At 39.8% G+C, this 18,311-nt stretch overlaps 1 protein-coding gene across 3 annotated transcripts in view; it reads left to right on the top strand.

Moving 5' to 3' along the window:
• The window catches only part of LOC117413324 (ERI1 exoribonuclease 3-like), a 72,940-nt gene that overhangs the window by 38,834 nt on the left and 15,795 nt on the right, over window positions 1-18,311 (top strand). Inside the window, exon 8 of one of the 3 annotated variants that reach the window (XM_059031638.1) lies at window positions 7,928-9,532. The exons of the other annotated variants lie outside the window; for them this stretch is intronic. Within the exon in view, the coding sequence (XP_058887621.1) occupies window positions 7,928-7,944 (17 nt within the window). The 3' untranslated portion in view covers window positions 7,945-9,532. Of the gene's footprint in view, window positions 1-7,927; window positions 9,533-18,311 lie in introns of those variants that run through there. 3 annotated transcript variants of the gene reach the window in all.

Here is an 18,311-nt window from a genome sequence, read left to right as displayed (position 1 = left end):
CAGGAAATTAACTGAAGAAGATGAGAAGGACGAAGAGATCTAAATAGAGAAAACTGTCTGTGACTAGTTAATAGAAACTGAAACGTAAAAGTAGAACACTTCTAGTAAGAGCAAGTCAGTCAGTCAGTCAGTCAGTCAGTCAGTCAGTGCATTATTCTGCTGCACTAGCTGGCCTCTCCCGATCTGGATAATTTAAATGAGTATCAGGTCAGCGCGCGATGAAGTCCGCTGCTGTTAAAAGGGTGGCTGCCGCACCGAATGTTTGATGTTGATTGTCTCCCAGTCCTGTGACAGGACCGAGTGCCTGTCACTCCCCGGTCACAATGCATTTACTTAGTGACACAATTCTAATTAGCTTCTAGAGTGGTGTCAGGGCTAGAGAGGGAAGGAGAGAGACAGGAGCACAGGGACACCACTGTCAGGCTTTCTCTTTCTCTCTGGAACAAAAAAAACAGGAAACACTGGAAGGGTATTCCAGTTTAGAGCTAACCAATGGTAAAGTATTAGGTATTTCCTAGATACAAACCTCACTTTCTAAATCCATCACTTTTCTTCCCAGTTATGGGAAGGTCTGACTATGTTTTCTGGTTTTGTTTTCTTTTTTACAGACTGTAGCCAAGGTTTTCTTTACAAATTCACTTCCATCTGATGAAAAACCCTTTTACTGTTTTGTTACTCAACTGTTTTTTTTTTTTTTTTAAAGGGATATACACTTAGAATTATTTTTAAACCAAAAACAAACAGTAAATACAAATTAAGTTTGCTGGGGCTATAAGACATTTAATCCGTTTCCATACATGTCAACCCCTAAGTGTTCATACCAGTGAGACCCCTGCTGAAAAACCTTGGGAGTGATGAAAAACCGTAACCAGAGCACTAGATTTAGTTTTGGACGGAGTGGGGGGGCGGGGGTTGGGGTGTTGGTGATGGAGCAATGTTTTTGCACATGGCTGACAGTTATGCCACTGACCTAGGCTTAAGGGCTATGCACACCGGGAGCAAAGCAAACGACACGAATAAAGCACGAGTACATAAAAAAAAAAACACACAACTGTAGCTAGTCATGAAAAGAAAATACTGTCTGCTTTTCCTCCTTCTGTGAAGACAAAATAAAATAAATAAAACAAAGAAATAGTCTGGGTACACCACACACTAAAAAAACATGTAAATCATTAAAAAAGAATACATCTACACTTATTGCTTTGTAGATACTGAGAATTAGTTTAATATACTTTTTTTTTTTTATTGATTTTCAGTTTTGATAAAATCTTCAGTTAGTGTGTGAATGTGATTATTAGTATTGGTCAACATTATTTAAACAGAGAAGCGTCACTTTACAGAAATACGAAACCAGTGTGTGGCACTCCCCGTCACTGACTAAAATCAAGTTGAAGTAAAGAGATAGACATACCATCAATTGCCAATTGTTCTGTTATTTCTTACCATATGGCGTCTTTATCTTTGTCTTTAGAACCACTGACACTGTCATCATAAAGAACATTATATTTTTCGACTTTAATAATTACATTCTCATCGATGTTCATTTCTCTTATTTCTGTTGTAATTTCTGCGTGAACGAGACAGTGACAGTCTGACAGCCTCTCCTTCGACTCTGTCCAAGTAATGACGTGCTGTGTACAGAAACAAAGAAGGCTCGCGCAGATAAACCATCAGTTTGAGACAACAGGCAATTCTATCTTTGGAGTAAGGGGGGGAGTTTGCATAGCAGCTACAGAAATATAGAATGGTTATTTAGACCTCTTCATGGTGATCCCCCCACCCAGCCCCCACCCACTCCCCCAAAATGAAATAATAAGCTTGCACAGTTGTATTTGATTTACCGCTGTATCATGTATACAGGGTTTCACAGCCTCGCAAACAATAACAAACTTATGCAAAATGTGAGAATCCATTGCACGGCCTTGAGACTCTCACAATTGTGAAAAACGGTGAGTTTCACGGGTAAACCTTGAGATTTGACATGCATGAGTTTCGTCTCACTTATCTGAGGAGTGGAACCTCCAGCTCAGTGCTGAGGAGGAAGTGACCCATGTCTTGCATTACCGCTTCCTACACTGCAGAAGCTGGTTTTCCTTGTACAGTAGGCCTGGGCTCTGGCTCCTGTTATAAGCCTAGAAGTAAAAAACATCAATGTACTGCTACTCTGGTCTCTCACTGGTGTAAAAACCTGAAGAAAGAGGCTTTTAAGCCACTTAAAGAGTTCATCTAGGCCCCTTTAGCGAGCCCTGAAAGTGGGACGTCAGCACCTTGAATTGGCTTTCCACCCCCCCTGCTCCAGGCGAGACTGGAGTGCCCTTGATGAGACAGAGAGCAGTGCTCTTCACCAACTCTCCTGTGCTGTCAGGATGGAACTCTCAGAATGAGCCTGTCGAGGGTCCCCAACAACCACTGCCTGACCAACTACCCCCCCCCGGGAGTTAAAAGGGTCAGGCACAGAGATTGTTCCAGCCTGTTGGTCTAGTGTGAGGAGAGCATGTCTGTCACAGTCCCGGTCAGAGCACATTTACCTTGTGACACAATCCTAATTAAACACCTGAGCTGTGTCACTCCAACAGAGAGGCAGGGGCACAGCAGAGACCAGCTTTAGAAATCATAAATATTGGCAGGCCCTTTTTTTTTAATATATATAGCTGTACCTGAATTTGTACTCAGTGCCTCGTCTCTGTGTGGGAGTTCATGAGAACTGAGATCATTAGGATGTCTGGGTGCAGTGACCTTTAGGCAGACGAATACAGGTTGGTCCTATGAGATGCCAGCACCTTTGTCTTTTCAACAACATGTTACAAAACGAAGAGTGCTACCTTACAGCCATACTTGTGTGGCTGAAAATACATTGCAGAAGAAGGACAATAAGCACTGGGTTATAACCAGCAGAAAATAACCCCTGGTATCTGCTGATTTCATATCACACAATTGATTACTCTTTAATAATATAAGATGTAATGTCAAATCAAATAACTATACATTTAAAGTACCTACTGTACGATATTTGCAGAATGCACTAGTTTCTACCTACGCCAGAAGCAATGGCTTGTGACGAGATCAATAGTCACTGTTTCTGTTTAGAGACAGATCTACTTCTCTATCCTGTAGTCACAGTAATGGTGTTTGCATTATCTGGCAGGGCTAAAAGACAAATAGAATAGAAACAAACAGGCTGAAACATGAAAAGGGGCAAGAAGCAGAAACATTTTTGGTGACTTTTGAAGTATGTTTTTTGTCCTGTTCCGCCTCGTCTCTGTAAGGCGCTCTCGCTCTCTACACTGGATAAGGTAACCCGAGTTATTGACGTCACGTTTTTGATGCCAATCCTGTATGAATATCTTCCAAATGACTTTTGTGTGCACCGATTTTCATGCCTTTGTTATGACAGAGGCTTTTGCTTGAGTAGATGAAAGGGCACATGTTTTTGTAACCCAGCATAGCTTTGCATAGCTGGATTCCTCATTAGAACACAGCAGCCACAAACACAGTAATCAAAAGGCGTGGACCTGGAGCTCAGCTACAGACATTATCTCCTGCGCCATTATTAGCCAGTAGCCAGCTTTTTTGTGGCTTTTCTGTATGAAGTTAATGGGCATCATTAACTTCATAAAGAATGCCACTATGAAATCATGATGTTTTACACTTCTAAAAAAACAAAACAAAAAAAAAAAACTTTAAAGCACAGTAGTTTAAAGTGCTTTCCCTCTCTAGGTGTCAGGGTAGACCCAACACCACACAAATCTTGGGCTTTCTGATATCAATTAATCAAACAGCCTTACATTTAAATCCTGTAATGGTAACCTTAAGCACAATCTCTTTGAAATCTCCAGTCCATCTGGAACACATTGCATTATTTGCAGTTGCAAATAAAGACCTATGTGATTACACTGTATCAACTTTTTTTTTCTTTTTACTACACATGTACATCTACTAATATTCTGTCTTTCTTTTTTTCAGTTCATTTAGCTGATCTGTGTGTCATCAGGTTTGAACCTTTGTAGACTTGGACCCGCTCACTCTTTCTTTCAACTTGTAGCCTTGGCCTAGTTTTTCAAAAAGGGGATATGGCAGGGTTATTAGTTGGTGACAAGGATCCCCCTCCCCTTGCTGAGTGGAGGAGTTCATAAGAATAAGATAATTAGGATGTCTTAGTGTCATGACCTGTTGCCAGTGTTTTTGAATTAGTTTTTACTTAAAGCCATCTGCATGTGCAATCTCAATTCAGCCCCCCATATGACCTGAACACTTTCCTTTCTCCCATCAAAAGCGCAGCCAACATAATGACAAGGAAATCAGAGGCGAGATCAACGTGGGTCGAATTAACACTCACAGCAATGGCAGTTCGAAGCCTGACCCTGCTTGATCCGTACCAAGCACTTGTGCCGGCAACATTATGCAAATGACTTGCCGCCCAAAGACATGAGCGGATGGGATAATGGTGTGTGCGTGTGTCTGTGCGCAAGTGTGTAAAGGGGGGCAATCTGATAGACATGGAAGATAAGGTGATGGACCGGGATTGTGCTTCTGCAGAAGGATTAAGAGGAGAAAGGCTAGAGATGGGAGATAATTGAACCTCATTTAAAGGGTTTCTCTTGTATTCTCTCTCCCTCTCTCCATCTCTCTCTCTCTCTTTTAATTTGCACGTGTAATCACCCCCCACCCCCCCTTCGTTCGTCAATACACGCAAGTCATTAGCAGACCGACGGCTGGTTCAAGGTTAGAAACAAAGTCGCCGGAGAGAGAGATAAAGGCAATAAGAGAATAATGGAAAACGCAAATTAAAATATCAGTTAAATTGAAACAAAATGAGAGATGTTTTTTTTTTCTAATGAGGAGAATATGGCTGATAGTTAGTGAAGGGGAGGGATGTCTTTCCTTTTTTATTGCACTATACTTTTGAAAAGCATGCATCGCTCAGGTCTACAACCCAAGGATGAAAGCCGAGGTGAAAGTTTAAATATGGTTGGCAAAAAAGAGGGGCGCTGTTAGAATATTAATCATCTCAGTCATTGTGGTCTTGTGCTTTTTTTAAACAGTGATGGATTCCAATAGCAGTTGCCCTATGCTCAGTTTACACTTGACTCTTGAAATAAAAGCATTTTACTAAAAGTCATTTTCAACATTTCTTAGATACATTCTCTGTTCATACTTCTGTGAACTTCACAGACCTTGTGAATTAGATCAATCTCACTTTGCATATTATAAATGTCATTCAGCTGTATTGCGGAAACTCTCCAGCAGGTGGCAGTGGTGTATATATGTAAAGATTGCTACTAAGCCACCTAGTTTAAGCAGAATGGGGAGCGAGCAAGGGCCTCTTCACTGATTTAACATGAAATCTATTTAAAAAAAGCTATTTGTTCAAGTATAGACGGTGAGTAGGGCTGCAGAGAGCTACAGTACTTTAACAAGAAGTGTCTAGTAAAGTAGGTCTAGCTCATTAACATGCCCTCTGCAACAGAGTCTGCCAATTGAGTTAGATCTCAGGAGTGCTTATTCTGTACATCCCATAGCAATATCCAGTGTTTGAAAAAGTGAGCCCCTCTTTACCTCGTTTCTATACAATACCTCCAGTGCGCCAGTAATCATCTGTCTAGAACTGCATTTTAGCTGTAAGTAAATTAAACTGTCAGGAAATTGATCCAAACTGATATAATTCATTGATAGAACTGATCAAATGAAACTGATGTTGAACTCAGATTTCAGCACTCTGGACAGAGCACTTGGAGTTTTACACAGTGACTTTGCACCACACTATATACCCACGCTTCTCTATCTGACTCCTGCTATTCACTGGACTGAGCTGCAATTCGCTCAGCATTTACTGGGATATACAATTGAAAAAATGGTTTTATCCCAAATTCCAATACAGGTGTTGTTTAATTTCCCCTGCCCTGACTAACTGAATAATGTTACACCAGATAACTATTTGTGTTTTGTGCTTTCTGCCCCCCTCCCCCCTTTCCAAATCAAAACTGCAGACCTCAGGTTCTCAAAACCGCACATGTTCCAGTAACAGATGTGGTTGTTTTTCTTGTCTTGGATTTCTAATGAGAAGTTGGTGGCAGTGCAAGCTAGTTAGTGGAGGGGAGTGTTCCCTGCGTTTGGAGGAGACGAGTAAATGATGCTGATTTGAGGTGAGGTTGAAAGGTCAGCATAATTCTGTCCAGGGAGCGTCCGCCTCTCTGCTCTTTGATACCCAGGTTCTAAGCCCGAGCTTGTGTCAGGGCTGAGGGAGACAGCGCACACATTAAGGGGATGTTAATGGTAGCATGTTGTTTGTGTAGGGAGGAGATCTATCCAGGCAATTTCCTTAATTGTTATGAATACATTACTTGTGTAATTGCTGGATTTCGGTTGGGTTTTTAAGATCTCTGTAGTTTGTTGCATTGCATATGGTCCAGGTACTTACTGCAAAAGGCCAAACTGAATATTGCTTTTGTCTTTTTAATGAACACGTCTGTCAATTATGTGTGAATTCCCTTGAAATTTACGTTTTACATTTATCAGGGAACATGCACAAGAATTTTTTTTAAAGGCAAACATGTCCTTGCATCATATAGCTAAGATCATACCACAGTCCTTGTGCAGGCATGCCAAAGTATGATACAGGCCCGTCCTGTATCCCAGCATGAGACATTCCCTGTGGCAGTTTATCTCTTGCGGAGAGACACCCATGCATGACAAGAAAGAGACAAGAACGGAGACAAATGTTAGCTCATTTCTTAAGTAATTAGTTGCCTCCCCGCACGGCCGCAGTGATTCTGAACGAGCTGTAATGTTTAATTACTGGCTAAACGAAGAGCCAGACTTACTAACGGCTGGAGTGACGGTGGCAAGGTAGCGGCAACAGAGAGGCATTGAGGGCAGCGAGATGGAGCTGTCCACCTATCAGGCGACTGTCTCTGAGGGGGGGGGGGGATTGAACATGTTGAACAAAACTCCAGAGAGGTGTTATAGACAAAATCTGAAAGCCGTGACCCACAGCAGGTTGATTAAGTACAAGGTTCACATCTTAAGGGTTTATGGGTTTATTTGATTATTATTTTTTTTTTAATCGTGAAAGAAAAACATGAAACAAGAGAATTATTTCTCCAGATAGGGTTTGTGCTGTAATTTAAATGTTGTACTTGATGACAGTTACATAGAAAGCAACCATCATTGTTTTATGCTTGCCACAAGAACCTTGGAACAAGTTATTTGAGCACCTGAACAGTGTGAAAGATAAGCCGGGGAGCGATAGTGTGTGAGGGAGAGTGATACATTTTCTGCTATTACTTATTCAGTTGCTTATAGAGCATTTCAATTCAGACTAGTTCGTCATTGCCAACTTCTGTTTTCATATTCATTTTAATGTTTTATTTTATTATTATTATTTTTTTATGCTGAGCATTATAAATTGAATTGCCGCCAGAGAGCGTTGTGGGAGAGACCTATTGTGTTTCCCATTGGGGAGCTGTAAATACCAGCCACTGAAAATGTAAATCTCAATTCCATGTGTGGCTGCTTATAGAGCTTCACATTTATACAAATGATTACCTCTCCTGCGTATCATTCTTCTAAATGCAGAATCCGTTTTCTTTCTTATTTTTTGTTAAAGTGATATTGTAGAATACATATTTTGCACCCGACATGGGCAGCATGCAGCAGGGCAGAATTAAACTCAGAAACAGAGTGGTCACTATTTATTAACTTAGCTAGGTATAAAATATATTTTATTTACTTGAAACACACAAACACACTAAAGAAACAGACAGGACAGGAATGTCCCATCTTCATTTTTGGGTAAATTGATTTTTGCATTTGAATGTCTCACACAATAGATTGAGCCCCTACAAGCAGTTTTCTGTCCCAGAGATAAGATTCTTACTATTATTTATGTTATTATTTACATCATTATTTATTTATGTATTTATTTCAGATCTGAGATCATTCTAGTAAATTATCCAACTGCCTCAAAAGTGGATGAACTCGAGCAGATCAGAAACACAGTTACTAAAAAAGAAAAGTAAAAAAGAAGAATGGGATGTGTCCAGAAATCAATAGTGAATTAGCCAGCGCTGTGGCTCAGCAGCTCGGTTCACTGGTGCGTTGATCCTCGCATGGGGAAGGTCACTGGATTACATCACGGCTCAGCCAGCCAGGGACAGGCTACACTGCCTGGAGACACTCCTGACTGTCTGCAGCTCACATCAGGCTTCCCAGTTCAGGTGGGCTGGGGTCCTTTTTGCTCTGAGTTCTTCAGCAACAGTAGATTGCACTTATATAAGTTTAATGGTTATGTTTGCTTGTCTAATTAGCCGCAGTTCCAAGGTTGCACCTCTGTTTTGTTTTTTGTCAAAAAAAAAAAAAATACTGTTACATGTAAAAGCTACCTTGATATTTATGTGATAAATATAGTTTGCACTGGAGAAATGCACAGACACATCTACTATACTACCCAGTCAGTGATTGCATATCATTGGAATCAATTAATTGAAGTTCATCTATAATAACACAAATATTTTTAGCACTGACTTGATAGGCAAACTTCTTCCACATGACAGCTTTCCAAATTGGTTTCCCACTTTACAAAAAAAAAAAAATTAAAAAAGAAATGCTGTACGTGACAGTATTAAATAATACCATAATCTATCAGATTCAATAGGTGTCAATGTTCTTACTAGAACTGATGCTGTATCACTACTTTGTCGTCTATCAAAACCTCATCTCACAAAGAGAAGTACTTGTTGAGGGAAATTTATTTATTTCTTTTTTTTTTCATGAGCGGTCCGCTGAACGATTCACATTGTTCATCACAGCTCTGTGATCTATGAGCTGAGCAGCCTGATGGATGTATCAATTCAGCGGGCCGACATGATGATGAACACAAGGCCTAAAGACACCCAGCGAGCTGGCAGCTCCCAGAGAGCCGTGTTCCCTTTCTCACAACCCAGCTCCCAACTGCACACCTCAGCCTCTGTGAATTTCTTTATTCATTATTATTATTATTTATTTATTTATTTGCATATTTGTTAAATTATTTTAACCAGCATACACACACAAACCGTCAAGATGATGTATCTCGTTTGAAATGGTATAGTGTCAAAAATGGCAATATAAGTTGAATCACATTATGCTTATACATTATACATCTAAGAAGAATGAATAAACAAACTATTTATTATTAATACTATTTAATACGAATGAACCGCTTGAGAAATTTCTATGTGACCAAAACTGATTAGCCTGTTTGTCTGACGAGGATCGAGATCCAAAAGATTGTAATTTTGGTTCTAGAGCTATTTTAAGATTTCAAAAAATAAATTAAAAATAAACACTGGGCAAGAATTATTGCAATAGTTATTACTAAATAAGTATGCATTAGTTCACAGGTGCATTTTTTATCCTGGATAAAGCAAAAATGCCCCAAAATATAAATAATCATCAAATAATGGAATTTATGGGGTGAAAATATAAGATATTTTTGTAAGTACACAGTTTCTGTTATAAATGAGGAGGAAATGGAATGGATCGCGTCAAATTGAGAATTCCAGTAATTGAACCTGATGTGACAGAAGCAGGGAGCAACACTTGCATGAGAACAGGAATTTAGTCATATAATAGTGTATTCCTTCTGTGCAAGAAGTCCTGATTCCCCAGTCTGTATGTCATAATGCAGAGAGCGATTGCAGAGTGGACTGTACTCTGGGTTCAAAAATGCTACAAGTGAAACTCTGTAAAGGGGATCTGTCGTTGTGACAAATGTGGAGTGGGTGTGCTTATTTATAAAGGACTATGTTAAACAGCATGGGGTTGTTTTGTACAGTTTTCCTTAAAAAATGACTTCAGTAAATCTTGTACGCAGGGGGTGATAAATGAGGCACCCGGAGCTCCTGCTGCTTGTTTTATTTATTTATTTATTTTACACTTCAGCTCAAACAGTGGAAGTCCGTAAGTCTCTTTGAAATACCGAGCACGAGAGAGAGAGAGAGAGGCCAGCTTTCTCTCCAGCTCCTAGAACAACAAATATTTTTCCTCATTATTAATTAAACACAGAGGAATAAGGGGCAGAGAGAAAGCAAGGTTAATCGACAACATCTTAGAAACAAGGCCTCGAATGATTTACAGCCCTGGTTGCAGGCAGGCCCCAGCAATGCGCACCCGGCTTCTCTAGCTGTTAGCTACGAATAAACAAAGCTGCTAAATAATGAATAGCCTTGCTATACAGCTGCTTAGGCTCTGTTTAAATTAATAGGAATTAGGAATGTAACCCTGTAGAGAGCATGTGGGGATTTTTCATTTATTTATTTATTTATTTGTCGTATTGCTAAAATATTTACTAGGAAAGTTTGTTCCGTGAAGCTAGTGTAGTGTATGCAGTGCAGCAGAAGAAGTGGCTGTTGCTATTCACCAAGCCCGGGTAGTGTGATTAAATGCCAGCTCTGGTCAACACCACATTTAAAGAGACACAGGCTGTATTTGAACTCTGCCGAGTGGAAGAAAGTTCAATAGAGTGCTAGGGTAGCCCTCAGGCCAGTCCCTGGTGCAATAGGGGAAAGACCCCTGTGTTATTTATTATCCACATCGTGTTTCTGTTCACTTCTGGGGTGCGTACCCTGGCTGGGCAAGAGAGCTTCACCACTTTCTCACATTGTGAGGGGCTGTCACTCTTTTGAGTCCAATACAAGAGGAACAGAAAATAATATTAAAGCATAGTCTCACAAACTGAGAAAACTGAGTTTAAATCTTCACTCTGAACTTTCCAGTGCTCGCTTGCACACCGTGTTAGCCTAAAAGATTAACATTACAACATTAGCATAACTAATTGGCCTTCGGTCATAATCTAGCAGCACCACCTTGCATCATCTTCCGTTACCAAACAATATTCTAGAAAGGAATCTGATTTATAAATTGCTCCAATTAGCCTCCAACTGCTTTTGGCCAAGCCAAATAAATGTACTACAGCATATTCTGTACTGATTGAGGCAGTAACAGTGAAAGGGTAAAAGGGCTGAGACTGCTAATACTCACTTCCTGAGTAAAATCCTCCTCTACTGGTTGACTACATCGCACAGCTCAGTCTCCCCCTTAAACCAACCTGCCCAGATTCTTCAGCACACCCTGTATGTCCTTTCCTTTGGGCTGCCCCTCCCAGAATGCAGTAGATTGCAAAATATCCCCTGCAGTCACAAAGTAAAGACAGTCTAACTGACCAGCTCTTTACTATCCGTGCTGCGCTCGCTGTCACTTGTGATTGTGATGGCCAGGGATGAATATTGTGCCCCGGGTGTTCCCTTCACCTCCACTGACATTTAACTAAAAACGCAGTACATCTCAGCTGTCTACATGAGACATACTTTTCTACAGGAGGGGGGGATTTCGAAAAAGGGGGCGGGAGACTTTGTAGTGAGAAAAGGGTCAAGGACCTGCTTACCAGTCCATCATCATCTCCATCTTATCAGCACAGTAATAATTTAACGATAAAATAAAATAAATTATAGAAAAGAAAAAAAAAGAAAATCATAATCCCGGGTCCTGGAATTGGAAACGTGTATGAGGGTTAAGAGATTGGATGTAGGTGGATTGTGCCCTAGGGCCTTTGTTGTGTGTGTGTGTGTGAGAGAGAGAGTCCTTCTGTTTGACATATTGCACAGCATGTCGCTTCTCTTTTTTACGGTTCTATAATCTTTAGCATTTTACAGAAGGGTCTTCGAGTGCAGGTTAACTAGTAGCCAGGGGCTAAAAGAACTCAGTGTGACAAATGGGAGACTCAATTGGAAAGGGGAAGGGGGGTGAGAGTGGAATGGAATGGGTTGATCAGCAGTGTGCTCAGTAGCCCTCTCCCTAGATGTAGCTACTGTATGGTTGTAGATTGACATAGTCTACACCCAAATGACAGTCGCATGCAGCACTATCACTAACATCTGACCTGACCAGGAACTCTTCTTTTGTTTGTATTCCTGTTTTTTACTAAAACAAACTTTTGAGACCAAGACAACAGACCCCAGTGTACTCAATACAACTATACCATTTTTATGATATAATCGTGTTGCATGGGAGAGACTGAACCCCCTAACCTCATAATATTTGAACATAGTTGACCACTCAGAAACAAGTAGCAACAGTAAAATTATGTCAGATTCTTAGCTGTCTGCGTCTGTCACAAAGGCATGGTGATTTGAGTGTTTTTATTATGCAGGGTAGCAATCTGGAGGCATTGGACGTTTTGTTGTTGGTTTTTCTGGCTGTTGGATGTGTTTAGGGTCCTGTTTGCATCCAGCTATCCAGCTGTGTAGGATTAGGACACAGGAAGGTCAAGCAAATTATTCCCCCTCCTCCCACCCCCCAGGGCTACGCCTGATCTCCTGGCCTCCAACAAAACAAACATCTCAGAATGTTAAACATGTTAAACTCCTTCATAATTAACTATTGCTTTCCTCAATAAGATCAATACCCAGTAGCTATTCCACTGCCATCAGATTGCATTTCAAATGCATTCTTTGCAATGCTTGAGGTGCTCAGGCTAGGATTGTAAAACTGTTTTTTCTAAGTCTAGGTTGGTGGCTGATCATATTATTGCATGACTGTTGATTTCTGCTGTGCCAAATTATGTAATTCCACTGGGGCATCTTAAACGCCAATCAAATAAGACTTGAAGGGTATTTTGTATACTGTGTGTTCACAGTATTTGTGTTTAATGTATTGTTAATTATTAACATTTGGCTTGTGTCTGCGTGTGGCATTCAGTGCCTGTCTATGATTCATATTTAGTTCAGGTGTCAGTCACTCCATCCATACACTGCCCATGTCACTCATGAAGTTTTCTAAAATTCTTTCGCTCTTTTTTTTAATCCGCCCCCTCCTAGACAGAGGTGGGCTTGTTTCACACTTGCATTAGTTCAATACCTTCAGCAAACAGATTAGAGGGGGCCTTATCAGAGAAAGGGAGTACGTGATAATGGTTTTCACCAAATCCCCTTGCTGTCACAGATTAAAACGCTGCGGCTGGAGAGTATTAGCAATCTCTTTTTTTTGTCTCATCGTGCCATCGGATTTCTCAGCCAATCTATTGTAGCAGGCCTGCTAAAGATACAAGGAGAAGTCAGTTCCAATCTGATAGGCGATTGTTTTTTTTCTCTCCATCGCTGATCCCTGTTCCCGTCATCGATCGCTGTTTCGCCTGGCCGCTTGTCACCTTGCTCTGCAGTCCTGGTTCTCTATATCTGTGTGTTGGGGGTGGGAGGGGGGGGTCACCGCTGCTCAAGCACAGAGTTCCTTTAAAGCGATTGATCTCTTGGTCTCAGAGAACAAAGGGAGACAAGCAGACTTGAAGAGAGGCACAATCCACTTGGAAGGAGCTACAAAGGTTCAATTACAGGGGTTACTTTTTTGTTATTTTATCTCCTTTCATGCTTCTTATGAATGGCAGATTCTTAAGTCAACAATTTAACGGGGCTCTGAGCACAATGCAATTAGAACTGGTCATCACTTAAAGCTGGGAATTCCCAATGACTATCGACATTAGTGCTGGCAATCTCATACTGACTACTCAAGGGTTTAAAGGGGTCTCTATAGACAGTGGCCTTTATACCAGTTAATTTGCAGTATGGTGTGATTCGTAACTTGCGCAACATTGTCGGAACATTGTGAAAACTGGAGGGTACATGAAGGAAAAATGTCTATGACACATAAACTCTGTTATGGAACATATATATATATATATATATTTTATGGCTGCATTTAGGCCTTTGAAGGTTCGGTTCGAACCTTCGATGGTACTAATTTGCAATATTTACTGGTGACGTCACCATAGCTACTAGTTTATATTTTATTGAAAATCCTATTCTTTTACATGTAACCCATATAAATGGAAGAAAACGTTCACATGTAGTTTAAAAATATGTTTTATAGAACAGTAATCATCTTTTTATAATTTTAATAAAAAAACACGTTGTATATGTACACGTAATTGATGCTGCTTGCGATATATACAGTAAGCTTGCATTGCAGCAGCACCAACTGCAGCAGACTGAGGCACAACAAAGCTTTATTTAACAGTCACCATTCCAAGCAGGTTATCAGTCACATTTTACTACTACTAAAAATATTAATAATAATACTAATAATAATGTGACCTTACGCTTGTCAATACAACGCTTTGCTGTCGAGATGACGAATGAAGAAATTAAAGGTTTGCCTCTGGATAACATGAGCTGGAGGGGGAGGGTCAGACAGTGCTCAGTTTTCTAAATTAAAATTGTTAGTGTTAGCATATATTCTGTATGTTTCAAAAATATTCTACCATAGCACTTCTCTTACACTGTCTTGTACACTAGGTATTCAGTACATATTTTACTGAAGCACTACAACCGCTATAGGTACCGCCCCAGTGTTTTGGCATACTATACCCTGCTCCATACACGACAGCGGCGCCACATAGAGTTGCTATGATTTGGTACAATGCTAGTGGATTTTAATACAACAACTTTTGTTTACGTAATATGCATTATACAAATCAAAAGATCGACTTTTGCATGTGAGTGACATTTAATGTGTAATTTATTGTATTCACACATTGTCAAACGGTTTCTGTTAACAGAAAAAAAAACAAACATACAATGCGTGAATGCAACTTGATGAATCTTCGAAGGTTTGAAACTACCTTTGAATTCCTGGCTAGCGAACGAACCTTCGACATATATATATATAACCACTTGACCACACTGCCTCCTTGTCCCTCAGCTCTGACCACTAAACTGCACTCCCTCACAGTCCCTAAATTCTGCTACTCCACAGACTCCTAGTCTCTCATCTCTAGCCACAAGGCCACATTAACAACTCACTAATCTCAATCACAGGTCTGGCTGGTAAATCAAGCAAGAAGACTCCAAGCATTCTTGGTTTTCTTCAAACTTTCCAGAAACTCTCACTCATTTTGTGTTGTTTGCGCTAAGGAAGGTAAAACACAAGGAAACACTGTAATCTGGAGGATTTAACCTTCTACCCCAGGTCGTGCCGGCAGCTGCTCGCCGCTTTCAGTAAATTAAACCTGAGATTTATTTGAAAGCTGGCAAGGTATGCATATAGGAGCGCAGCAGCGCTTTGATAGCTTGATTGGAGTTTGACATTAGGTGACATTACGTCGCTTCCCAGACACACATACACCTTCAGACTGGCTCGTAGGTAGGCAGATCAGAGCGTGACGAAGTAAGGCAGTCTCGTCTGTTTTTTTTTTTTTTTTTTTTTTATGTGCCTGGCTAGTTAATGAGTCCTTCTCATCTTCAGATGAATATATTGGCCTTGTCGCTCCAAGGAATTTATTGTCAGTAAATAGGACTCAATATTCGAAGAAGCCATGTAATAAGATATACATATTTAATGAGCTGAAATAAAGCTTTGAGATTTCTTCTGTCCTCATTTGCTGGTTTTATAGACTATTTCTCACCAAAGCTCCAAATGTCAGAGCTGTTGTTAATCCCTGTACAGCAGAACTAATGAAGCTGAAGCAGTGGCAGCACTTGCGACAGGACACAGGAACTCTTTCCACTGAGAAGTGCTGTGTGAAGAAGTCTGCAGGTCCCTGAAGAGTCGTTAGCCAGCTTGTTTTTATCTGTTGTGAAGATTATTATACTGGTTAGCCGTTTAGCAATACATGTCCTTCCTAATGAAGCTTGGTCCCCTGGCTAGGGTAGTGTAGGCTAGTGAAGATACTTATATTTATACAGAGTATTGCTATAATCAGGCTTTCACATTCACAAAGACGCCCCATTTCCATGCTTGGTTGAGGGAAGTGAAGATATTATACATGATAACCTGGGCCATGTTCACAGAGTTAAAATCATATTTAAAATAAAACCATATAAGTCAGTAAGGAACTCCTATGTGTTTCTTGCTAGTTTCTAACTGTATAACAATTCTAAAAAACCTTCTTCAGTGCTGGCCTGGGGGAGTAAAGTTGTTTTTGAAGAATTTAGCCTTGTCATGCTGTTCTTCATTCATATTTAATACACATTCTGAACTTCATTCTTAACTATAAACTACTAGCAGTAGTTCTACTACTGAAAGAAACTTTCTAAATTCAATGACAACTTTGAGAAAAACTTTCTATTCGAAACTGCATTTCAGTCTTGGACCGACAATATTAAGTTATGTTCAAGTAATATTGTTTGGACTATATCACTATCAAAAGTCTTTCTATTTTGAGATGGCTTTAAGTTTTAGAATAGCTTAAAGCTTTTATACCCAGATATGTTTGTAACCATAATTGTCCTCAAAGAATCAAAGGAAAAACGTATAGTGTGACCCTGTTACATTGCTTTATTGAATGTCTTACTTCGGATCCTTTGATAGACTTGCTATGTGACCTGTAGAAAGGCTCCTCTGTGAACTTGAAAGCTTGTGGACCTCTTCTGTTTCGCACTGGGTCTAATAAAAGCTATCACACCACCCATTTTTCTTGTCGATTTATAAAGTAGGAAATGGCCAGATGCCTCGACATGGATGTACATTTGTCAATTGTCAGCGCAGCAGTTATAGGCCATGATTGATAGATAAGGACTTGTTTGGTTGTTCCGAAAATAAAAAATAAATACATTCACAAATGATGTTTGTTCAGCTCAGGACTTAACTACAGTCAGCACTCGGATATCCGTTACCCAGATACACATCAGTCGCGTTTCATCGCCCTTGTATTAAGAATAAAATCAATCCCCATTATATATATATGTAACAAATTAATGCACTTACCCGTCACACGTGATTTCCGACTCCGTCACCAGTTTTCTGATACAAAGCACATCTCTTCAATGTTACAATTTATCTGAATGTCTGTCATAGCCCGCTTTTTTTTTTAAATTCTCTCTGTCTTATTTTGTGCAGTTACACAGCATTTCCTCCAGTTTCAACTGACGAAAATACAAAAACAAAGCGAAAACAGTTTTAGATACTGTGATGTATTTTATTTTTGATCTGTGGTCTTTTGTTGCTTTTGTGGATTTGCATTTGCAGGTTAACGGTGACATTTGGGCATTATCGAGCACTATATTCTGCAATTTTTAATACTGACTTGGGATACTGTTTTAATTCTGGAAACTGTTGTTGTGTTGTTTTGTTTTTTTTTGCTTTTGCTAAATTGCATTGCCTTTTATGTTTTACGCAGTTCTGTGCATGGATAACATTTAGATTTCATTATGCTGCTAGGTCGTTAGTGGGAAATTTTACATACCACTACAATACGTATGGATTTAAGTCTGTACTGTATTACAGTTAACGTGACATCTCTTTAGTTTTGGTAAGTGATATTTTCAGAATCATATTGTTCTGCATTAAAATATTACTTCTGTTGAAAATATAGTACTGTACCAACAAAACCAATACAGTACATCTACATGGAAGCCTACTTATTTTAAAACAAAGTCCTTTCAGCTATGTATTTTTGCACTATTCGAACGCAGCAGCAATGGCTCTCTCTGTCATTTCACCATTATTATGAATAGTGAGCATAATGCATTGGCGTATGAATAGGATTGCCCGCCTGATTGTGATGTATAGGTTTTCATTACCGCTCCCCTAACCCTGCCATTCGGCATGTGGAAAATTCTATTTATCCCCTAATTTGTAAAAATTCCCTCCCTATCTGATACCAATCAGGGGGCTGTAATTGTCTGTTCAGACCTGCCGGCAGAGCGCTGATGAAGAGCTATGTGTGAGTGTGTCCGATCTGGCTGTCCAGGCCAACTGCCCCGCTATCCCATGCACGGTAAATTCCAGTCCGCAATTAATAACCATTTGCAAATGGCAGACGAATCATAATCCAGGTCTGTATTCCACAAGCCCCGGTCACCTTCCATTACAAACAAAGAAGGTGGGAGGGAGGGGGGTGTGTGTGACATAAATCCCAGCCAGGAAAACGAGAAGAAAAGAATTAAAGACAGCCAATGTCACGAATTGCTAAATTAAGTAAATGAGTTCTTCACACTCTGTTGCGTCATTGTAAGGATTTTAAGTTGAAAATAACCACCTTAATATACCAACCGTCATTATCAGTAGGGAGTGTGGGAAGAGAAGGTGCATACAGTATCTATACACATAAATACTGTTAAAGAAAATAAGAGAAAATCAAATTCAAAAACAAGGATCAAAATGAATAATTGCTAAATTAGTGGTAAATTAGTTATTCACATGTTAATGAATCATTTTAGGGTTTTAAGGTTAAAGAAAAATTAACAAATGAAAGAATCACTATATTATATCATACTATTGCCCTCTCGTTCTTTTTTTCTATTCCACCCTTACCTCATTTGAGTTTTAATATGCAGATGCCT

This window comes from Acipenser ruthenus, chromosome 10 (genome assembly GCF_902713425.1).
Source record: "Acipenser ruthenus chromosome 10, fAciRut3.2 maternal haplotype, whole genome shotgun sequence".
NCBI lineage: Eukaryota > Metazoa > Chordata > Actinopteri > Acipenseriformes > Acipenseridae > Acipenser > Acipenser ruthenus.
This window is presented reverse-complemented; position numbering and strand designations above follow the sequence as displayed.